Source organism: Mustelus asterias, chromosome 19 (assembly GCF_964213995.1).
Source record: "Mustelus asterias chromosome 19, sMusAst1.hap1.1, whole genome shotgun sequence".
In the NCBI taxonomy this organism is placed as follows: Eukaryota; Metazoa; Chordata; class Chondrichthyes; order Carcharhiniformes; family Triakidae; genus Mustelus; species Mustelus asterias.
The window spans coordinates 30,055,092-30,077,808 of NC_135819.1; the positions used below are offsets into that span (position 1 = coordinate 30,055,092).

Below are 22,717 nucleotides of genomic sequence, written 5' to 3' on the forward strand. Positions count from 1 at the left end.
TGGATGGGGTGCCAAATAAGGTTGCTTTGCCTTGGATGTTGTTGGTGTTTCTCGATTGTTGTTAGAGCTGCACTCACCCAGGCAAAAGGAGAGTATTTCATCACATTCCCAGGTCCCTCTGTTCTTGCACTCTCTTTAGAATTGAACTCCTTATTTTATATTGCTTTTCCTCATTCTTTCACCATGGTTCCAGCAGCATCTTCTTATCTGGTAGAGACAGATGCAAAGTAGTCACTTAGCAGCTCAGCCATGCCCTTTGCTTTCATGGTCCTTTTCAGTCCCTGATCAGCCCCACCCCTTCCTTTTACTGTTCATTTGCCAATAGAAGACCTTTTGGGCCGGATTTTCATGAGGGAGGTGGGAAGGTAGAGTCGTGAAGCTTCCTGATTCAGCAGACCTCTCTCTTTTTAAAAAGGCTTGTCATTTTTTCATCTGGGGAGGCAGAGTGGGCTGGAATCAAGCCGGCCACCTTTGGAGGCAGGCCCGAGGCAGCAATAGAAGAGGACAGATGGTGAGGCCAGCAGGTTAGAATACTTGCCTTAGTTTACTGGGCACTGGCCCAATTGCAGTGATGAATGTCAGACCCACAAGCCCTTTCCCCCTCCCCCATGCCCCTCATAGCTCCCCTACTCTTTCGTACCTTCCATGTATCTCCACAGCCACTCAAACAGTATTCATTCTGTACAATGTTCAAGAGCCATGTAATAACAACGGGAATCCTTTGAAATGGATATTAAAAAGTACTCTTCTCATAAGCTAATAGAGCTTTCTCATTTTTAAAAAAAAAATCCTGACAATTGAAAAAATGTAAATCCCCTCAAGTTTTCATTTGGCTGTAAAAGCAAACAAACATCTATTCAGAAACCACATCAAAAGACCGATTATCCTTTAATAACCACTTAAAACCAATTAAGCTGTGCCCCCTACTGAGGTAAGTGGTTCTGTAGCTTTTGAAACTCAGCCAGGCATTCATGACACCTCAACCCGACAAAACAAACACTTGGAAATTCAAACAATGGACCCAATTGAAACTGCAAAAACAAATGGCCCTTTTTTCTCCCAAGTTACATTGGATGCTCTGTCAATCAAAGCAGTCCAGGAGCAGGTGTCTTTCCCTGCCCAAGTGAAAAACTGCAGACCAATTTTCCCAATAAAGAGCTGTGGACATTTAAATCATTTAATATCATAACAGTAGCATTCCCAAACATGATATTTCTTTTCAGTTTTGAATGCATAATTGCATTATTTCCAATGGGAAAATTATTCTAATACATCCCAACACTTACTCAATGCTGATCAATGCTATGGTCAACTTACCTTTGCAGGACAGAACCCTATATAATCAATCAATGCAGTAAAAACACAAATTTAGGGTGGCATGGTGGCACAATGGTTAGCACTGCTGCCTCACAGCGCCAGGGACCTGGGTTCGATTCCTGGCTTGGGTCACTGTCAGTGTGGTGTTTGCACATTCTCCCCATGTCTGCATGGGTTTCCTCCAGATGCTGAGCATCAATTAGCAGAGTATTGCTAAACAATTGCCACTTATCTCACGAGTAAAGGCTAGACAGACTGTGATGTATGCATCGGAATTGAGAAAATTAAGCAGTAATCTTATTGAAACATATAACATCCTGTGGGAAATTGACAGGGTGGATGCAGAAAGAAGGTTCCCCTGTGAGACTAGAACTAGGGGATGAAGTTTAAAATTTTAAAGTTTTAAAGTTTATCAGTGTTGCAAGTAGGCTTACATTAACACTGCAATGAAGTTACTGTGAAAATCCTTTTGTACTGTTTAAAAAAAGGGCTCTTCCAATAAAGACTGAGATGAGAAGAATTTTTTTCTCGGAGGGTCACGAATCTTTGGAACTCTCTTCCCCAAAAGAGGTGAAGACAGGATCAATGAATATTTTAAGGCAGAAGGAGAAGAATCCAAGGTTATTGAGGTCGGTGGAATGTGGAGTTCAGGCCACAATCACATCAGGCATGATCATATTGAACGAGCAGGATTAAAGGGCCAAATGGCCTACTCCTAATAAGTATTTGCACATCACTCCTGAGCCTGCTTACTATCACTATAGGCTTTTCTACAGACTAACATGCCCCTCTTGTTCTCCAATATTCCCAGATGAATTTACTAGTGCTTGTCCTAGCTGACATGCCAAGCTTACATTACACTCTACCCACACCAAAATCTGCCACTGACCTCATTGCTCAGGTCTGTCTGCCACTGGCTACTGTGCCAGCCATTCCAGCCAATTACCTAAGCCTGTTTCTAGTTTTAATTATGTTTACAGGATACTTATCTACATGAAAGGCACTGTGGGCATTTGCAGCAGTAAACTGTTTGTTGGCCAATTGTTGGAAAATTGGTGAAGGTGAATCACCTGGCCAAATGGGAACTGGAAAGAGCTTTGTACTATAGGCATGGGGTGTGAAGCTGAATTTGGAACTTAAGAAAGAATGGTTAGTGGGGAAGCTAGAAGTGGATAAAAACAAATTACTGGGGATGCTGCAATCTGAAAAAAAGTGCAAAATGCTGGAAAATCTCAACAGGTCTAACAACATCTGTGGAGAGAGAATAGAGTTACCGTTTCTAGTCTGGATGACCCTATTCAAAAGGTGATCCAGTCTCAAAGTTTTAAGATAGATGAAGATATGGGGAATAAATGCAGCCAATCTGCAGATTATATTCTTGGTGTTGGTAGGGAAGCCCAAACCCTGGAAAATGCTGTACCAATCAAATAATGCAATAAGATCTTTAAACTCCACTCCCACATTTGGAACTGGCAAAAACATTTTTGTATGTTTTTTTTAAAAAGAGAGAATGATGATGTTGTACATTGGTAAGATAACTGATACAAGTTTTTCAAGATATAGACACTGCAAGCTGCTTGCTATACTGTTGTACAGGGAGGGGGGGGGGGGAAATGGGGTGCAATACTAAAGGTTCAACCAAAGACAGGTGGCTACTAGAGCATCAGTTTGGACAGAATGGGAGCTGGGAATTTGGAGAGAGTGGCTACTACCAGGAAAGTTTCTGCAGGGTTGCACAATATAGAGTTGACTACTACTAGTTTTTAAGTTCTAGAATTGGGATAGTGTAGGATCAGGAGGGGTGTTGTGGGAGTAGATTACTGTAGGGCTGGAAGCCAGACCAGGAAAGGATGGTGAAGGACAGGAACTCGTTAGCAGAGTCAAGCATGGTTAGGACAAACTAAATGCTAGATTGGGCAAGCTGTGAGGTGGCCAATATGAGGATATACTGGAACTAGTTAGTACTGTCATGTAGGCCTTGATGGTGAAGGTCAAATGCAGCAAACTTTGAACATTGCAAAATAAGCTATTGTTTTGTATTATTTAACTAAAATCTAGTTTGCTTAAAAACTAACGAGTGTTGAAATTATCCTTAAATTTAAGCATGGTGTTGAAAAGTTTCTTTGTCACATTCGTTAGCACTGCTGCCTCACAGCACCAGGGACCCAAGCTCAATTCCGGCCTCAGTCACTGTGTGTGGAGTTTGCACATTCTCCCTGTGTCTGCGTGGGTTTCCTCTGGATGCTCTGGTTTCTCCCACAGTCCAAACATGTGCGGGTTAGGTAGATTGGCTATGCTAAATTGCCCCTTAGTGTCAGGGGATTTGCATGCAAATACGTGGGGTTACTGGGCTAGGGTCTGGGTAGGATTGTGGTCTCGATGGGCCAAATGGCCTTCTTCTAGTAGGGATTCTATGATTGTAACTCTTAAGCCACTGGGAAAAAATGGTAAATAGGTGTGGGTATCCACGCGGGGTGGTGCTGGTGATATAACTGGTCTTTAAGCAGCATTTCACAAAAAAAGTTGGTTGCTGATTCTAGTGAAATGTTGATTTCGAGATGGTGCCTAACTGGCAGTATTTCCATACTTCGACACCAGACACGCACAATCATTTTCATTTCCCCGGCCCAACACACAGCACAGGGGCCAAGCCGCCCGTGGCGGAGGGGGGGCCGCGGTGTAGCTTGGGAGTTGTAGTCCACCCGCGCGGTCAGCTGAAGGGGCGGAGCCGGCTGCTGGACTACATCCCCCAGCAGCCCCCGCGCGGACCGTCCGACGCACGCGGAAGGGAGGGGGGAAGGGCAAGAAAAAAAGGACAGAGGGAGAGAGACGACAGGCTCCGGCTCCTCCCGCAGTTTTTGTGGGAAGAGAGAGAAAAAGAAAGAGAATCGCTGTCTAAACATCGAGTTACAATGGCAGCCGGGCTTCCCAGGCGCATCACCAAGGTACGGCACTGGAAAAGGCTGCTTTTTATACGTACAGATTTAACAATATATTGAATTACCTGTTGAGGCGGTCGGGCATTTTTATTTTCTCTCGCCGCCCTGCCGAAACCACTTCCGCTTTCAGACAGCCAAAGCCCGAGAAAGAAAGCCTCATGGCATCGACATGGCGGCTGGGCGGGAGTGAAGGGGAGGAGGGAGTTCGGGTACTCGCTGAAGCCAAGCGTGCGAGGCCCATACGGCGGAGGGCCCGAGGCGAGGCTCAAGAGAAGGCCTTACCTGCCCCGCTTTACCGGGAAGGGTTGCATCAGAGCAGCCTGGTGACCGAGCGGGGGTGTGGGGTAACTGACTGACTGACAGGGGGGAGGGGGGGAATGGCAAGGCTCGGTACTGTTTTCCCGACTCGGTAATGGCTTCAGTGAAGATGAGTGTCGGCGACTGAGGGGGTTGGGAGGAAAGACCCCGGCGCGTGTGGCCGGCGCTGCCTGAGGGGATGGATGGGCGGGCGGGCGGAGCGGCCGTTGCATTTGAAAGAGGCGCTCGCGCCGCCCGGGCGAGGGGGGGGGGAGGTGGTTCGCGAGCGCTGAGCCTGCCAGGTGTGGGGGAGGGGCGGGGGGCGATGACCCATGGGGGCTCGCGCCAGGGGTACGTGATCACGGCCAGGTGTGGGGGTGGGGTGGGGCGGTGAACACGTAATCCGCGGGGTGGGGGAGGGGACCGCGGCTGTCTTCATTCAGCCATGTTGTGGCGGCGCAGATTGGCTGCCCGGGGATCGATTTCGGAGGGGGGAGGCTGCGTGACATTTAAACTGCTGCTGCGACATTAGCGTTTCCGTTTCGGCTGCAGTGGAAGCTTCTAGCACTTTCCACATCTATTCTCGGCTCGCCTCCCTGGGAGTTGACCCCCAGCCGCCGCCATCGTGCCAACAGCACCACCAGAGCAAGAGTGTCCCGGACAAGAACAAAAAGGCTTAAAATGGAGTTCTCCATTTGGCTCCTTGCCTGAACTGACCCTCTGAGAGACATTGTGGCTCATGAGTGAAGGAGCCTCAGTAGAGTAGAAACGGGAGCGTAGAAAATAGAAGCAGTAGACCCTTTGAGCCTGGTGCACCATGCATTTCGATCATAGAATCCTGCGGTGCAGAAGGAGGCCATTCGGCCCATCGAGTCTGCACCGACCACAATCCCACACAATGCTTCAGCCTCAACTACTTTCTGTGGCAGTGAATTCCACAGATTCACCACTGTGAATGAAGAAATTTCTCCTCATCACAGTTCTAAAAGGTTTACCCCTTACCTGAAAACTCTGACCCCCAGTTCTGGGCTCCCCGACCATCGGGAATATTCTTTCTGACAGAATGTAATGCAGTAATTCAAAATGTGTCAAAACAAAATCCAGTACAAATATATTTGGTCAATTCCGTCATTTTACAACTATGGGAGTCAACCAGAAGATTAAAAGGTGCTAACGGACAATAGAATCATAGAAACCCTACAGTTCAGAAGGAGGCCATTCGGCCCATCGAGTCTGCACAGACAACAATCCCACCCCAGGCCCTATCGCCGAACCCCACACATTTACCCCGCCAATCCCTCTAACCTACACATCCCGGGATACTAAGGCACAATTTAGCATAGCCAATCAACCTAACCTGCACATTTTTGGACTATTTTTAAAGCCACAGTAGTGTGGCTTTAAAACAGGTCCAGTCTAAACAAACCTTTTGAGGCAGTGACAACCTAAGTAAATTCACTATGATGTGCTACTCTTTCAAAGGACAGAATCCGATTTATGTGGCTTTTATTGCCTTGTTTGTGGTGATTTGAAGCAAACAGGCATTTCCTACTTTGCTGCTGCTACTTTACATTACTGATTGAGTTTCAAATGTATTTCACCGGCTGTAAAGCACTTTAAGATGCTCTGAGGTTGTAAAAGATGCAGTGCATTTGTCTTACATTGCATCAGTAGTTTAGGTTCAGAATCTGGATGGATACTGGAATTGAGAGGCAGCCCAATGTTTACAGAATAAGTAAGACAAAATACATAAAAAGTGTTCTGAACATTGGCAGATGAAATGTTTAGTATTGCAATCAGTTGCAAAAAGTGTGGCATATATCATTCCACGAATGGTGAATTTTGGTGAAGTAATAAAGAATGATGTTGGCTAGGCGAAATAGAGAGAAACCTTTTCTGTGGTGGGAGAGTCCAGAAGATGGCTGTATAACCTTGAAATTAGAGTGCTAGACTTTTGTGGTGTAAGGGACCTGAGACGCAAGGTGGGTAACTGGCATCAAATGGCATTCTTCCATGAGCTGCATAAATTCTACAAGGAGTCATGGGGTCAAATTGCATCTTTCGTAGTGTGTCCAGTTTTGCTAGACAAAAAAAAGAGGGATATTTGGGTGTTTGACAGCTTGGAAAACCTAGTTTTGTGTAATTTAAGACATTGACAATTTCTAGTTCCTCTCTTGCCCAAGGGATTTCTGCAGTTATATACCTGGGTTAGAGTTTCAGTTTTAGGTACAATTGGACATGACAGTTTTCCACCACAGCAACTGCATGAAAAAATACCAGATATGACAGGAGACAGGTTAGATACACCACCCACAATCATTGAATTTATAGCACAGAAATACCTTCAGCCCAGCTGGTTCGTCTAGGTGTTTATACTCTTTTTTTTGCTTAAAAAAGAAATAAGAATGATAGTCCTGCTGGGGCACTGTAACAACATTCAAAACAGGAAACTTATCCAATCAAACCAACATGTTGTTTCCAGTGGTGATTGGCACCTGCTAATCATGGAAGGTTTGAAGTGTATTGTAGGACACCACATGTTTCCTTTTTAGGTCCACCCATCCGCAAACATACCTGCAGTAGAGGAGCAGCCAGAGGGGTCAGAATGACCTCCTTGACTGCCTGCTACCTGGACCTGTTGATGGCCGCTTTGGCCAAAGTCAGGAGCAGGCCTAACTAGGAAGTCCTTATCCTTTCCTGCCCCCTTCTGCACCAGGTGTGTGTGTGTTCATATGTGCTTCCTCTCAATACCTCATATCCTATCTGCATATCAATCCATTTCTTTCATGCACCTACCTAGGTTCTCCATAAAGGTATTTATGCTATTTGTTTCACTTGCACCATGTGGTAGCAAGTCACATTCTAATTGCAGTCTGTCTGAAGATGTTTTTCCTGACTTTATTGGATTTACTTTGTTATATTTGGATTTTGCTACAAGTGGAAATACTTTCTGCCCATCTATCCTACAAAATTTTTTTCTGACCTCTAGATCATCTCTCAGCCTTTGAGAAAAATCTCCAGACTGACCTGTGGTTTGCAATTGTATCCGTTAGATCTAATTGCACCCTTTCCAGTGTCTCTATATCTCTTTTGTAATGAATGGTGCACAATACCCCAAGTGTGGTCTAACCAAGGGTCCATATAAATGTTAACATTATTTTTGTGTATCCATGACCTCTCTTATCTACTCTGGACCACAAAGGTCTAGGTCATTTAGTCTCAGCACGTTGGTCAATAAATGAGGGGATAATAGACAAGTAAACATTTCACATGTAGAACTTTCACTAAATTCCAAGTATTTTCTTCCTTCACACCTCCCTTCTTGCAAGTAAGGCCTTGAATTATCTTTATATCATTGTTCTTTATCAACGTTCTTCTGCTAGACTTCTAGCCACATATAAATGTTGTCCAGTGTTTTGCTATTGCTCCTCAGCTTTTATTGGGCGTGACTTTTTAAAAATTTCTGTTGACATGCATTATATTTATGAATCAGGTGCTGATTTGCACCATTCCAACCCAACATCATTCTCAGAACTAGTAGGCTTACCCAAAGCACACTCTTCAGTGCATTGCCTTGCATCACTTCTAAAACTGTTTTTTTTCATCCAATTCTTTCTCTTCTCCCAGGGTTTTTTGCTTTTCAGGAAGTCAGCATTTCCCTCTTCGGTAACAATATTGTCTGCCCTCTGTTAATTTGGCAACTGATGCAACTATTAATAGTTATAATATTTCTTGGGATTGTTTTGTCATCTGGTTGAAAATAAGTTGCTGTGTTGACCTATTTCCAATCCCTTGAGACTCCTCCTGTATTCATTGACTAGCATAATGATGGTACTTTGTAGATTTTGCTACTTCTCTCATGCCTTTGGGGTATATATGATCCATCCCTGAGGACTTGCTGGTTTTGAGATGTCTGCATCAATTTGCCAGTGATGTCAAAGTTATTAAGCTTGGTTGTAGTCTAGTAAGTATTGTCTTCTCTGGTGCACATTCCAAGTATTAATCATTTAATGAGAGTTGCATGCATAGAGCTGGTGAATGGTGATAGAAATTTGGTTTTGTTGAGAATTCAGCGTGAGCCTGGCAGGAAGAAGGTACTAACTCGCAAGGACCAACAAAACAAATGTAAATAATTGCACCATAGGATGTATTCAAAGTGACCTAAGCAACACAGGAGCAATCTATAGTATTTTTTGCATGTGTTTTCTTTTGTGATTAATGTCAAGTTTGACTTGAAGATTTAATATTAGTACATGTAATCATTAGTCAAAGGAAAATGAGTTAGTGATTAAATTCTAACTGCATTTAAAATTGCATTTTAAATTAATTACCAAACAATTAACCACAATAACTATTTAACACCAAGCTAAAACCACCTATTTAATAAATCTGGTTCAGAAATAAACTACAGATAACTAATTAATAGTTATCTGTAGCGCGTCAGAAACAGAAAATGCTGGAGTCCAGACCCAAAATGTTGGTTCTATTCTCTCTCCACAGATGCTGTCAACCTGCTGAGTTTCTCCAGCAATTACTGGTTTTGTTTCAGATTCCAGCATCTGCAGTATTTTGCCTTTAAATTATGGTAGTGCATCTGTTATGTAGTATGGGAGAGTTTGTGGAAACTGACTCAGGCTGCCACATCTCCAGGGAATGTGTCCCATCTCAACACTCAAGCTCATAGCTGTTGAGCAGGATTCTGAGCTTGAAATACTCTCCAGACATACAAAGGAAGAAGAATTGCTAGATAATCTATTCCAATGTACAGCCACATAAAAGGTGTAAGAAGGGAGAATTGGTGGTGGTTGTTCAGCAGCCACTGCTGCTGCCCTCTCCCAGTACAAAGTAATTGATCAATTCCAGCGCGGGTATGGAGACAGTGAGTAAGCAGCTGAGCCAGAATGCTGATTAAGGCAAAGCATGAGGCTGTCCCAGGCGGAGGAGATGCAGAGTAAAAAAGACTACTAAGGGGATAGGTAAGATCATATGAAATAGGCCTATCGAGTCTGCTCTGGTATCTGATAATATGGCTGATCTAATTGTGGTCTCAACTGTCTGTCTCCCATAAGCATCTTTTATTCTTCTAAACTCCAATGAGTATTGGCCGTCTGCTTATCCTGTCCTCCCAAGACGACCCATTCATTCTAGGATGACAATTACTACTACTTCCGGTATCTGTAACTTTCTTTCCTTAATATTACAACGCAGAAATATTGTTGTTCCCCACAGTGCAAACTAGAATTCAGAGTGCATTAAGATAAAAGCCAAATGCTGGAAAACTCGGCAGGTCTGACAGCATCTGTGGAGAGAGAAACAGAGTTGGCATTTTGAATCCAAAACGCGACTTACGAACTTTTAGTTTTTAATTCAGAATGCTTGGCCTCAGGCACAAAATTAGTAAGAACATCAGAACTAGGAGCAGGAGTAGGCCATCTGGCCCCTCGAGCTTCTCTGCCATTCAATAAGATCATGGCTGATCTTTTTGTGGACTCGGCTCCACTTACCCGCCTGCTCACCATAATCCTTAATTCCTTTACTGTTCAAAAATTTATCTATCCTTGCCTTAAAAACATTCAATGAGGTAGCCTCAACTGCTTCACTGGGCAGGGAATTCCATAGATTCACAGCCCTTTGTGTGAAGAAGTTCCTCCTCAACTCAGTCCTAAATCTGCTTCCCCTTATTTTGAGGCTCTGCCCCCTAGTTTTAGTTTCACCTGCCAGTGGAAACAACTTCCCTGTTTCTATCTTATTTATTCTCTTCATAATCTTATGTTTCTATAAGATCTCCCCTCATTCTTCTGAATTCCAATGAGTATAGCCCCAATCTGCTCGTTCTCTCATAAGCCAACCCTCTTGACTCCGGAATCAACCTAGTAAATCTCCTCTGCACCCCCTCCAGTGCTAGTATATGCTTTCTCAAGTAACGTCTGACTCGATTTTCTCCGCCGCCGCCCCCCGCTGTGTGCTGGTAATATAGCTCCTAATTATATAGACTAAAGCAATGGTTCGCAACCTGTGTACTGCAGCACACTGGTCTGTCACGAGAAGTGTCTAAATGTGTCGTAAAATTTTGTACAAAATTACAAAAGTTCCACGTTTTGAGACTGGCACAGTTCCACTGGAGAGGGAGTTCTGGGACAGGGGAGTCTACACCGGGTCCAGATGGAGTAATTATGACCTGCCCATTTCCCTGACTGGTGGAACTCCCAGTCATTAGTGGCTCAGGGATGGGGGTGACATCACAATGCCTGAACTCTGGCTTTGAAATGCACTGCACCCCAGAGCCCAAGGTGCGCTGCCCAGAACCTGGCACATGAAATCTAACTAGAGTTTCATACAACTGGAACTGAACTTCTAGTGTTATGTAACACGGCCCCTACTGGAGAGAGAGGCTGAGATTCCATTGACCTCTTTAATTGCTTTTTGAACCTGTTCCTTGATTGATTAGTCTTTAAGTGGATGAGCCATGGAATTGCTTGTCTTATTGAGGTGTGCGATGTTACTGAAAGGGTTGGGAACCACTGGACTAGAGTGACCAAGCTTGTTTTTATTTTGTTTATTATTTCTTGATGCATTTTCATGATGATTTTATGTACACTTTGCCAAAATGAACAGTGGTATTTTGGAATTTCACACCTTCAATATCTTTGCTTCCACTTGGGATGGGGGAAGAACCAAAGCTAAGGGCTATAAATGTGGAATGGTCACCAGTGAATTCAAAGGGAATTCAGGAGAGTGTTTAGGATGTGGCATTCATTCATGATTAGCTGAGCTAAGAGCATGGATACATTTAAGAGGGAGCTAGATAAACATGCAGAGAGAAAAAGAATAGGTTTTGTTGACTGGGATAAATGGAGGGTGCGAGGAGGCGCATATGGAGTATAGATACAAGCATGGGCTGGTTGGCCCAAATTACCTTTTCCTGTGTTGTTAACTTTCATCTGTTGTCCAGCTCTGTGGGACTGCCCTTATCCATTTAATTATAGACAGGACATTTCCCTGCTTCTTTCCCTGCCCCCGTATCATTGCCCCTGCACTCCCGATTGTTGGTCCCCTCCTCTTCCTGATCTGTAAGTTATCCTTCATTGATATCACTCAACAGTGATGACTGGTGTCACATGCAGGGTGATGGCATCCTACCTCTCCATCACCTCTCGAGATTGGAGTTGCCAGCTTGCTTATCTAACATTAGTCCTGGGTGAATCATAATTTCCCCCAAGAACAAAGTCACTGTCTTCATCCTCCACACAAGTTCCATTCCTTCGCCTCCAGCACACTCCTTGGCCACTGTTTTGGGATCAAGCTGACTGCAGCCTTAGCCCTGAACTTCTGATTCCATATATTTCACTTGTGCCACTGTAACGCTGACCATCTCTGCCCATTGCCTCCAATCTCTTGTGGTAAGCTTCATCCATGCGTTTGTCCCTCATGACTCAATCTGGTTGGCCTCCCGTCATCTGTCATTCTTTAAACTTTAAAATGCTACTCCACCTGCACCTAGTGCATCTCACTCACATCCTTACAATTAGGGTTGGAACCAGTCGAATTTAAAATTCTCAGCCTTGTATTCAAATATTTTCCAGATATTGCTGCTCCTTAACTGTAAAGTTCTGTATTTCTGCAAGTTTGTAATATAACTTACAGTGCTTTATGTTGCACAGCTGAGAGTGAGATTCAAAGATAACTTGTTCATTCAGATGTGAAACAGAAAGCAGCTTTTGTTAATCAACTCAATCTCAAACCTAACTGGTACTGTGCAATCAGTCAGTATTTTGTAAATTCTAACCATTACTGCAAGTGCAAAAAATCCTGCAGTACACTAGGTTATTTTCTCCATATAATAGTTTAAACTAATGCTACATACCTTATTGTGCAAACTAAAGACGCCTCAGCCCAGTAAATGAACAATAGTCTCAAACCTTATTTACAGACACCTCTTGTATTGCTTTACTGGCCACAATTAATTAGAACATAGAAAAAATACAGAACAAACAGGCCCTTCGGCCCACAAGTTGCGCCGGTCATGTCCCTACCTACCTAGGCTTATATATAGGCTTACCTATAACCCTCAATCCTATTAGGTCCCATGTACTCATCCAGAAGTCTCTTAAAAGACCCATCGAGTTTGCCTCCACCACCACTGACGGCAGCCGATTCCACTCACCCACCACCCTCTGAGTGAAACACTTACCCCTGACATCTCCTCTGTACCTACTCCCCAGCACATTAAACCTGTGTCCTCTCATAGCAGCCATTTCAGCCCTGGGAAAAAGCCTCCGAGAATCCACCCGATCTATATCTCTCAACATCTTGTACACCTCTATCAGGTCACCTCTCATCCTTTGTCTCTCCAAGGAGAAAAGACCGAGCTCCCTCAGCCTATCCTCATAAGGCATGCCAACCAATCCAGGCAACATCCTTGTAACTCTTCTCTGCACCCTTTCAATCATTTCCACATCCCTCCTGTAATGAGGCGACCAGAACTGAGCACAGTACTCCAAGTGGGGTCTGACGAGGGTCTTATAAAGCTGCATCATTATCTCCCGACTCCTAAACTCAATCCCTCGATTGATGAAGGCCAGCACACCATACGCCTTCTTAACCACCTCCTCTACCAGTGAGGCCAATTTTAGAGTCCTATGGACCCGGACCCCAAGGTCCTTCTGATCCTCTACACTGCTAAGAGTCTTGCCCTTGATATTATACTCCTTCATCCCATTTGACCTGCCAAAATGGACCACTACACATTTATCCGGGTTGAAGTCCATCTGCCACTTCACCGCCCAGTCTTGCATCCTATCTATGTCACGCTGCAGCTTCTGACATCCCTCCAACCTATCCACAACACCACCAACCTTCGTGTCGTCGGCAAACTTACCAACCCATCCCTCCACTTCCTCATCCAGATCATTTATGAAAATGACAAACAGCAAGGGTCCCAGAACAGATCTCTGGGGCACTCCACTGGTGACCGACCTCCATTCAGAAAAAGACCCGTCGACAACCACTCTCTGCCTTCTGCAGGCAAGTCAGTTCTCAATCCACAAGGCAACAGCCCCTTGGATCCCATGCCCTCTCACTTTCTCGAGAAGTCTTGCAAGGGGGACCTTATCGAACGCCTTGCTGAAGTCCATCTAAACCGCATCTACCTCTTTTCCTTCATCAATGTGTTTAGTCACATTTTCAAAGAACTCCAGCAGGCTCGTAAGGCACGATTTGCCTTTGACAAAGCCGTGCTGACTACTTTTGAGCATACTAAACTTCTCTAAATGTTCATAAATCCTGTCCCTCAGGATCTTCTCCATCAACTTACCAACCACTGATGTTAGACTCACCGGTCGGTAATTTCCTGGCCTATGCCTGTTCCCTTTCTTGAATATAGGAACCACATCCGCAATCCTCCGGAACCTCTCCCGTCTCCATCGACGACGCAAAGATCATTGCCAGAGGCTCTTCAATCTCTTCCCTCACCTCCCACAGTTACCTGGGGTACATCCCATCCGGTCCCGGCGACTTATCTATCTTGATGCTATTCAAAATTTCCAACACATTCTCTTAATGTCCACATACTCAATCTTTTCAGTCCGCCTCGATCCTGTAGTACAACCACCCAGGTCTTTTTCCACCGTGAATACCGAGGTAAAATATTCATTAAGCACCTCTGCTATTTCTTCCGGTTCTGTACAGACTTTCTCACCTTCACCTTTTATAGGTCCTATTCCTTCACATCTCATCCTTTTACTCTTCACATATTTATAGAACGCCTTGGGGTTCTCAATCTTACCTGCCAAGGCCTTCTCGTGACCCCTTCTGGCTCTCCTAATTTCTTTCTTAAGTCCCTTCCTACAAGCCGTATACTCACCTAGATCCCTATCATCACCTAGCTCTCTGAACCTTTTGTATGCTTTCCTTTTCTTTTTCACTAGGTTCAGCGCAGCTTTCGTGCACCACGGTTCCCGTAACCTACCAACACCTCCTTGTCTCATCGGAATGTTGTCATGCAGAACTCCAGACAAACATTCCTTGAAAATCTGGCACCTTCAGTACTTTTCCTCGAGAATGCCTCCTTCCAATTTACGCCTCTAATCTCCTGCCTGATGGCTTCATATTTCCCCTTACTCCAGATAAACACTTTCCTAGCTTGCCTGATCCTATCTCTTTCCGATGCTAGCGTAAAGGAGATAGAGTTATGATCACTATCCCCAAGATGCTCCCCCACTGAGAGATCCGACACCTGTCCAGGCTCATTAGCCAGTACCAGATCGAGTACAGCCTGTCCTCTTGTAGGCTTATCCAGGAAACCATCCTGAACACACCCAACAAACTCCTCCCCATCCAAACCCCTTACCCTAGGGATATTCCAGTCGATGTTTGGGAAATTAAAGTCTCCCATCATGACAACCCTGTTATTCCTACATCTCTCCAGGATCTGTTTCCCTATCTGCTCCTCAACATTCCTGTTACTATTGGGCGGCCTGTAGAAAACACCCAGCAAAGTTATCGACCCCTTCCCGCTCCGAACTTCCACCCACAGAGACTCCGTAGACAATCCCTCCACGGCTTCCACCTTCTCTCCAGCTGTGACACTATCCCTGATCAGCAGTGCCACTCCCCCCCCCCCCCCCCCCGTCCTTTCTGAAACATCTGAAACCCGGCACCTGAAGTATCCAGTCCTGTCCCTGTCCTCAAGTCTCCGTAATGGCCACCACATCACACTTCCAAGCATCGATCCACACTCTAAGCTCATCCACTTTATTCGCTACACTCCTGGCGTTAAAATAGACACATCTCAAACCTTTGGTCTGAGCTCTCCCCTTCTCCATCACCTGTCTGTTCTCCCTCTTACACTGTGTACAATCCTTCTCTATTTGCGGGCTAACCTCCTCGCTCTCAGTCACCTCATCACAATTCCCTCCCCCAACCAATTGTTGCCAGATTTATTGGTATTCTGTTACTGTAGGCTATTATAGCATTTAACTGCATTCAGGTTTTGGCAGACTTGAGAATGCAATATTTGTCATGGTGATGTGCTCATTCTGAGTAGTGAGTGCTGCTGATGGTCTGCAACTTTTAAAAATCTGTTAACTATGCAGTTTGTTTGACAGTGATGAAATGAAGTCTGCTCTAGATCTGTTTGGATTTTGTTCATTTGTATGTCTTCTTGCTTAAACTCCTCAATTCATGCAAGCCTGCTGAATTGTTCCCAAATCCTTTACAAATCATGCAGTGCAGTTGATGTTGCCTGCATCCATGGACTTTAGCAAGACCTTTAGGTACCACATGGTAGGTTGTTCCATAAGATTAAATTTCATGGGATCCAGGGTGAGGTAGCTAAATGGATACAAAATTGGCTTGATGACAGAAGCCAGAGGGTGGTTGTAGAGGGTTGTTTTTCGAACTGGAGGTCTGTGACCAGTGGTGTGTCTCGGATCGGTGCTGGGTCCACTGTTGTTTGTCATTTATATTAATGATTTGGATGAGAATATAGGAAGCATGGTTAGTAAGTTTGCAAGTGACACCAAGATTGGTGGCATAGTGGACAGTGAAGAAGGTTATCTCGGATTGCAACGGGATCTTGATCAATTGGACCAGTGGGCTGATGAATGGCAGATGGAGTTTAATTTAGATAAATGCGAGATGATGCATTTTGGTAGATTGAACCAGGGCTCAGATACTCAGTTAGTGGTAGGGCATTGGGGAAAGTTCCAGAACAAAGAGATCTAAGGGTACAGGTTCATAGCTCCTTGAAAGTGGAGTCACAGGTGGACAGAGTGGTGAAGAAGGCATTCAGCATGTTTGGTTTCATTGCTCAGAACATTGAATACAGCATTTGGGACGTCTTGTTGAAGTTGTACAAGACATTGGTACGGCCACACTTGGAATACTGTGTACAGTTCTGGTCACCCTATTATAGAAAGGATATTATTAAACTAGAATGAGTGTAGAAAAGATTTACTAGGATACTACTGGGACTTGATGGTTTGAGTTATAAGGAGAGGCTGGATAGATTGGGACTTTTTTCTCTGGAGCTTGGAGGCTGAGGGGCGATCTTATTAGAGGTCTATAAAATAATGAGAGGCATAGATCAGCTAGATAGTCAATATCTTTTCCCAAAGGTAGGGGAGTCTAAAACTGGAGGGTATAGGTTTAAGGGGAGAGATACAGAAGTGTCCAGAGGGGCAATTTTTTTCAGAGGGTGGTGAGTGTCTGGAACAAGCTGCCAGAGGTGGTAGTAGAAGCGGGTCCAATTTTGTCTTTTAAAAAGTGGTTAGACAGTTACATGGGTAAGATGGGAATAGAGGATATGGGCCAAATGCGGATAATTGCGACTAGACTAGCTTAGGGGTTTTTTTTTTAAATGGGCAGCATGGACAAGTTTCCATGCTGAACAAAAAAAATTATAGTTTACATATGTGCAAGGTCATTATTAGTTTGCTGCTTTCACTAAAAAGCAAAGAGGTTAAAAAAAATTTTTTAAACTGCATTTGACTTGTACACTACCAGGTTTATGATTCAGTAGTTACTCAGTTTCCTATGAGGCTATTGATCATGGAAATGTATTCAGTGGAAAATAAATAACACACCTTCGTCGGGGAAACATTGGAATGCACATCTTTGGAAATGGCATTGTGATCTATTTTGCTGATCCCAGTGGTGTTGGATTGAGCAAGTAAAAAGATTCTTCCCATTTGCTTTTTAGCCCTTTCTTCCCCACTCTCCTTCCATTTCCTTCAACCAGTTTACCCAGATAACATATTGAGGCTGATTAAATTTATTTGAATGGATCAATACTGGCAAAGTACCACGTGAGATTCTTGGTGTGGAAACCCAAGGAACTGAGTGTTGGGGCAGTCATTCTGCTCTGAATCAGAAATCAACCTTGTTTTGATATCCAGGATAGTGTACATGCCACCACAGATAAGGAACTGAATTGGTGATTTCTTGACAGTTCCACCCCAAGTGTGTGTTTACTTGCTGAGCTATTGAGTGCAACATCGTTTTTTTTTGTCAAGTCTGACTAAGTTCAAAACACTGATTGCTTTGGCCACCATGAGAAATTACTGTGCTGTGATAGTGAGTCATTGTTAAATACGTGGCTTATAGCAAATGATTTCTCATCAGGCAGAAACAGACATTTTCATAGAAACCAAAAATAGGTGCAGGAGGAGGCCATTTGGCCCTTCGAGTCTGCACCACCATTCAATATGACCATGGTTAATCATGCACTTTCAGTATCCCACTCTTGCTTTCTCTCCATACCCCTTGATGCCTTTAGCCCCAAGGGCCACATCCAGCTCCCTCTTGAACATATCTAACGAACTGGCCCACAGCTTTCTGTGGTAGAAAATTCCACAGGATCATAACTCTGAGTGAAGAAGTTCCTCATCTCTGTCCTGAATGGCTTGCCCTTTATCCTTAGACTGTGACCCCTAGTTTTGGACTTCCTAACATTGGGAGCATTCTTCCCTCATCTAGCCTGTCCCGTCCCATCAGACCGTATATGTTTCTGAGATTCCCTCTCATTCTTCTAAATTCCAGTGAGTACAAACTGTTGATCCAGTATCTCTTTATATGTCAGTCCTGTCATTCCAGGAATCAGTCTAGTGAACGTTCGCTGGACCCCCCTCAATAGCATCAATGTCCTTCCTCAGACTAGGAGACCAAAACTGCACACAATACTCAAGGTGTGGCCTCACCAAGTATTGATGCAGCAAGACAACTTTACTCCTATACTCAAATCTTCTTGCTATGAAGGCCACCATGCCATTAGCGATCCTCCCCTTCAGTGGCTGTTCCATTATGACGCCCAGGTCATGCTACACTTCCCGTTTTCCTAAACTGCCACCATTCGGAAAATCATCTTTCTCCTTGTTTTTGCCACCAAAATGGATAACCGTACATTTATCCACATTATATTGCATTTGCTAAGTATTTGCCCACTTTGGCCACCATGTCTAAGTCACCCTGCAGTCTCTTGGCATCCTCCTCACAGCAAACACTGCCACCCAGCTTAGTGTCGTCTGCAAATTTGGAGATATTGCATTAAATTCCTTTGTCCAAATCATTAATCTATATTGTGAATAGCTCTGAGTACCCCACTAGTCACTGCCTGCCACTCTGAAAAGGACCCGTTTATTCCCACTGTCTGCCAACCAGTTCTCTATCCACATCAATACATTACCCCCAATACGATTAGCTTTAATTTTGCTCACTAATCTCTTGTGTGGGACCTTGTCAAAAGCCTTTTGAAAGTCCAGATACACAACATCCACTGGTCCCTTGTCCACTCTATTGGTCACATTCTCAAAAAACTTCCAGAAGATTTATCAAGCACGATTTCCCTTTAAAGTATCCATGCTGACTTGGACCAATCCTGTCACTGCTTTCCAAATGCTCAGTTATTGCATCCTTAATAATTGACTCCAGCATTTTGCCCACTACCAATGTCAGGCTAACCGGTCTATAATTCCCCGTTTTCTCTCCCTTTTTAAAAAAAAATGGGGCTACATTAGCTACCCTCCAATCCAGAGGGTAGACTCTTCCAGAGTCTATAGAATGCTGGAAAATGATCACCAATGCATCCACTATTTCTAGGGCCATTTCCTTGAGTACTCTGGGATGCAAAACATCAGGCCCTGCGAACTTATCTGGTTTTAATCCCAGCAATTTCCTGACTAATAAGGATTTCTTTTATTCCTCCTCCATGCTAGACCCTCTGTCCCCAAGTATTTGTGAAAGGTTATCTGTGTCCTCAGTGAAGACAGATCCAAAGTATTTGTTCAGCTGGTCTGCCATCTCTTTGGCCGTTATGAATTCACCTGGTTCTAACTGGAAGGGACCTACATTTGTCTTCACCAGTCTTTTTCCCTTCACATATCTATAGAAGCTTTTGCAGTCAGTTTTTATGTTTTCTGCAAGCCTACTCTTGTATTCTATTTTCTCCTGAATTAAACCCTTTGTCCTCCTCCTGCTAGATTTTAAATTTCTCCCAGTCCTCAGGTTTGCTGCCTTTTCTGGCCAATTTATATGCCTCCTCTTTGGCTTTCACATGTCAATGTGCAATGTACTATGGGAAACATTATACTATGAATTTGTGCTGGCAAATTACTTTGCCCTGGTCAAGTGGGTTTACTAGTCTATTCCTTAGCATGCCATGCAGCAACTTGCAAAGCCTCCTTCATGAACAGCTTGCAACCTTCAAACTCTACCACCTAGGAGAAGGACACATGGGAACACAATCACCTGTGAGTTCCTCAAGCCACCCACTATTCTGCATTGGAACCATACCACCATTCCTTCACTGTCACTGGATCAAATTCTGGATCCCCACCCTGCAGCAAGCTGACATCATGAGGGCTGCAGCAGTTCAAGAAGGCAGCTCGCAAACCTTTCGAGGGCAAGTTGGAATAGGCCACAAACTAGCCAACGACACGTGCATCCCCATGAACCAGGAAAACAAATATAAATGAGCAGATCATGTTACAGTAAACAGATGTGTTGTTGATCCTTCTGGCAGTTTCCTGTTCTTCAATTTCTTCTGTTCCAAAATCACCTACCAAATGGCTTTAGAGTTTCATCAATGAAAATGAAGGCACAGGTTGGGTACCCATCCTTTCAGCTGGAGAACTTCTGATCTGTATAGTCCTATGATTCATATAAATATGCTAGTAAAATAGCAATATCTCAATTCAGTTAGGCAGTGTATAATCATTGTGAAGTAGAGATTAGATTGATGAAATTCAGTGGATATCTAGTAGTAGCCATGAGGGTCACTTGGCTGGAGATGGGTATTTGCCTTTAGATAGTACTTTATATTTCAGCTGCCCACAATTAATTAGTGTTGAAGTGCTGTTGGCAGTCATTCATCCACAGACAGCAGTTGCCAACTTATCTGAAATCATAAACCTTTAATTCTGCAATGCAGTATCTTTTTAAGACATTCATGGTTTTGTCATGACAGCACTACAGCATGAAATTGCAGAAGAATTTGCTTCAGCCACTTCAGGGAGTTTGGGGAGCAGCGTTTACTTTGAGAAATTTAGGGAGTTTTTTTATTTTAGATGGAAATTGTCTTCTGTACTTGCTGTCACATGATGCCTAATGCAGGTGTCCTACTTTTTCAAAACAAAATTGTAATAATTTGGAATGTACAAGTAGATTTTCTGGACATGACGCTTGCTCAAGCTTGCCTCAAACGGGATTGTAATCTTTTATCACCTTGAACAGACATGGAGTTATTTTAGAACATACATTATGGTGGTTTATTAAGAAGAGGAACATGTAAATCATCGTGTTATTTCAAATTGCCACAGGTGATCTATTAGTATACATCAAATATGAAGCAAGAGATCTGTATAATTATGTAAAATAAAGTTTTCTCCCCAAGACATCTCTTCTCATTAGCCACCACTACCTGTGAGCTGTAAATGATAATACAGATGTATTGATGTACTGACTGAAATCTGGCTATGTTTTTCTTTGGAGAAATGTCTACCTTTCTCCCTGCCATCTTGCCATTTACATACACACAGTATACATACACTCCTATTACTGATAAAGTTGCGTCAAAGTCCAAGAAATGCTGTGAGGCATATGAATACAAAATACTTGAAATGCCAATCTTCCCACAGTAACTTCAATGGAGGCAGTGAGAGCTGAAACTGAGCAATTTTTTCTGCACTGTGCACTCGCTACAGTTAATACAGCAGTCAGCCCAACATGACATTTCTCGTGAACAAACATTACCTGATGGTGTGTTAGTTGGCTATAAAAACATAAGAAATGGGAATAAGCCACAGATCCCTTCAGGCACGTTCAAGTATTCAATACAATCATGGCTGATCTTTGCCTCACTCAGGACCCCATGAAGTCTCATGGTGTCAAGTCAAACAAGGGCAAAGAAACCTATCCCTTTATTGAAGAGACCCTCAATGTATGGCACTACCACTGCTCAAGTGGATAGGTTTCAAACCGATCTGGCAACTCAAAATTGGGCATCCATGAGGCGCTGTGGACCATCATCAGCAGCAGAATTGTATTTCATCACAATTTGTAACCTCATGGCCTGACATATCCCCCCCTTTACCACTACCACCTAGCTGGGCAATCAACCCTAGTTCAATGAAAAGTGCAGGGAGGCAGGAGAGGGCCAGGCATACCTAAAAATGAGCTGTCAGTCTGATAAAGCTAAACACAGAGGATTAGTTGCATGCTAAGTAACCCCAAGGATTCAATCTAAGCACTGCATCCAGTTGTGAATGGTGATGGACAATTAAACAACTTGTTGGAGGAGGAGGGTCCATAAATATTCTAATTCTCAGTGATGGGGGAATCCAGCACATCAGTGCAAAAGATAAGGCCGAAGGACTTGCAACCATCTTCAGCCAAAAGTACTGATTGGATGATCCCTCTTTGCTTTCTCTTGAGGTCTCCACAGATGTCAGTCTTCAGCCAATTTGATTCATTCCACATGATATCAAGAAACTGCTAAAGGCACTGATTATTGTAAAAGCTATATGTTCTGACAATATTCCACCAATAATATTGAAGGTTTATGGTCTAGAACTAGCTGCACCCCTAATCAAACTATTCTGCTGCAATTATAATGCTGACATCTACCCAACAATGTGGAAAATTGTCCAGGCATGCCCTGTCCACAAAAAGCAGGACAGATCTGTGCCGACGAACTGCAACCTTATCAGTATTCTCGATCAGGGTCCTAATCACATTACAACCTTGGTCCAAACATGGCCAAAAGAGGTGAACTTGGTGAGAGTAACTGTCCTTGACACAATTTGACCAAGTGTGGCATCAAGGGACCTTAATAAAATTGAAGTTAATGGGGCTTAGGGGGAAAAACTCTAATGCTTTGAGTGATACCCAGCACAGAAGAAGCATTTTTAGGACAAACTGCCTTTTAGACTGGCTTGCTGAGAAGGTTGAAATAGAATACACATTTCACTGTGTCCGACGATAAGGCATTCCAGCACCAATCCCAGTCTGATGCTGATTGGTCTCCTGCTGTTGTTGGAGACCAATCATCTGAGCCATGGGATCTTTGCAGGAGTTCCTCAGTGTAGTGTCACAGGCACAACCATCTTCAATTGCATCATCATTAGCCATCATAAGATCAGAGGTGGGGATGTTTACTCAGCACCATTCGC

At 43.8% G+C, this 22,717-nt stretch overlaps 1 protein-coding gene and 1 long non-coding RNA gene across 2 annotated transcripts in view; one reads left to right on the forward strand and one right to left on the reverse strand.

Moving 5' to 3' along the window:
• Window positions 1-4,855, reverse strand: part of LOC144507851 (uncharacterized) — a 19,920-nt gene extending 15,065 nt beyond the window's left edge. Inside the window, exons 1-2 of the long non-coding RNA XR_013500152.1 lie at window positions 4,322-4,855; window positions 78-207 (exon numbers count right to left, since the gene is read on the reverse strand). This is a non-coding gene — a long non-coding RNA (uncharacterized LOC144507851). The remainder of the gene's footprint in view (window positions 1-77; window positions 208-4,321) is intronic.
• LOC144507847 (ubiquitin-conjugating enzyme E2 N-like) overlaps window positions 3,939-22,717 on the forward strand; it is a 24,527-nt gene continuing 5,748 nt past the window's right edge. The window contains exon 1 of the mRNA XM_078235242.1: window positions 3,939-4,262. Within this exon, the coding sequence (XP_078091368.1) occupies window positions 4,230-4,262 (33 nt within the window). The 5' untranslated portion in view covers window positions 3,939-4,229. The remainder of the gene's footprint in view (window positions 4,263-22,717) is intronic.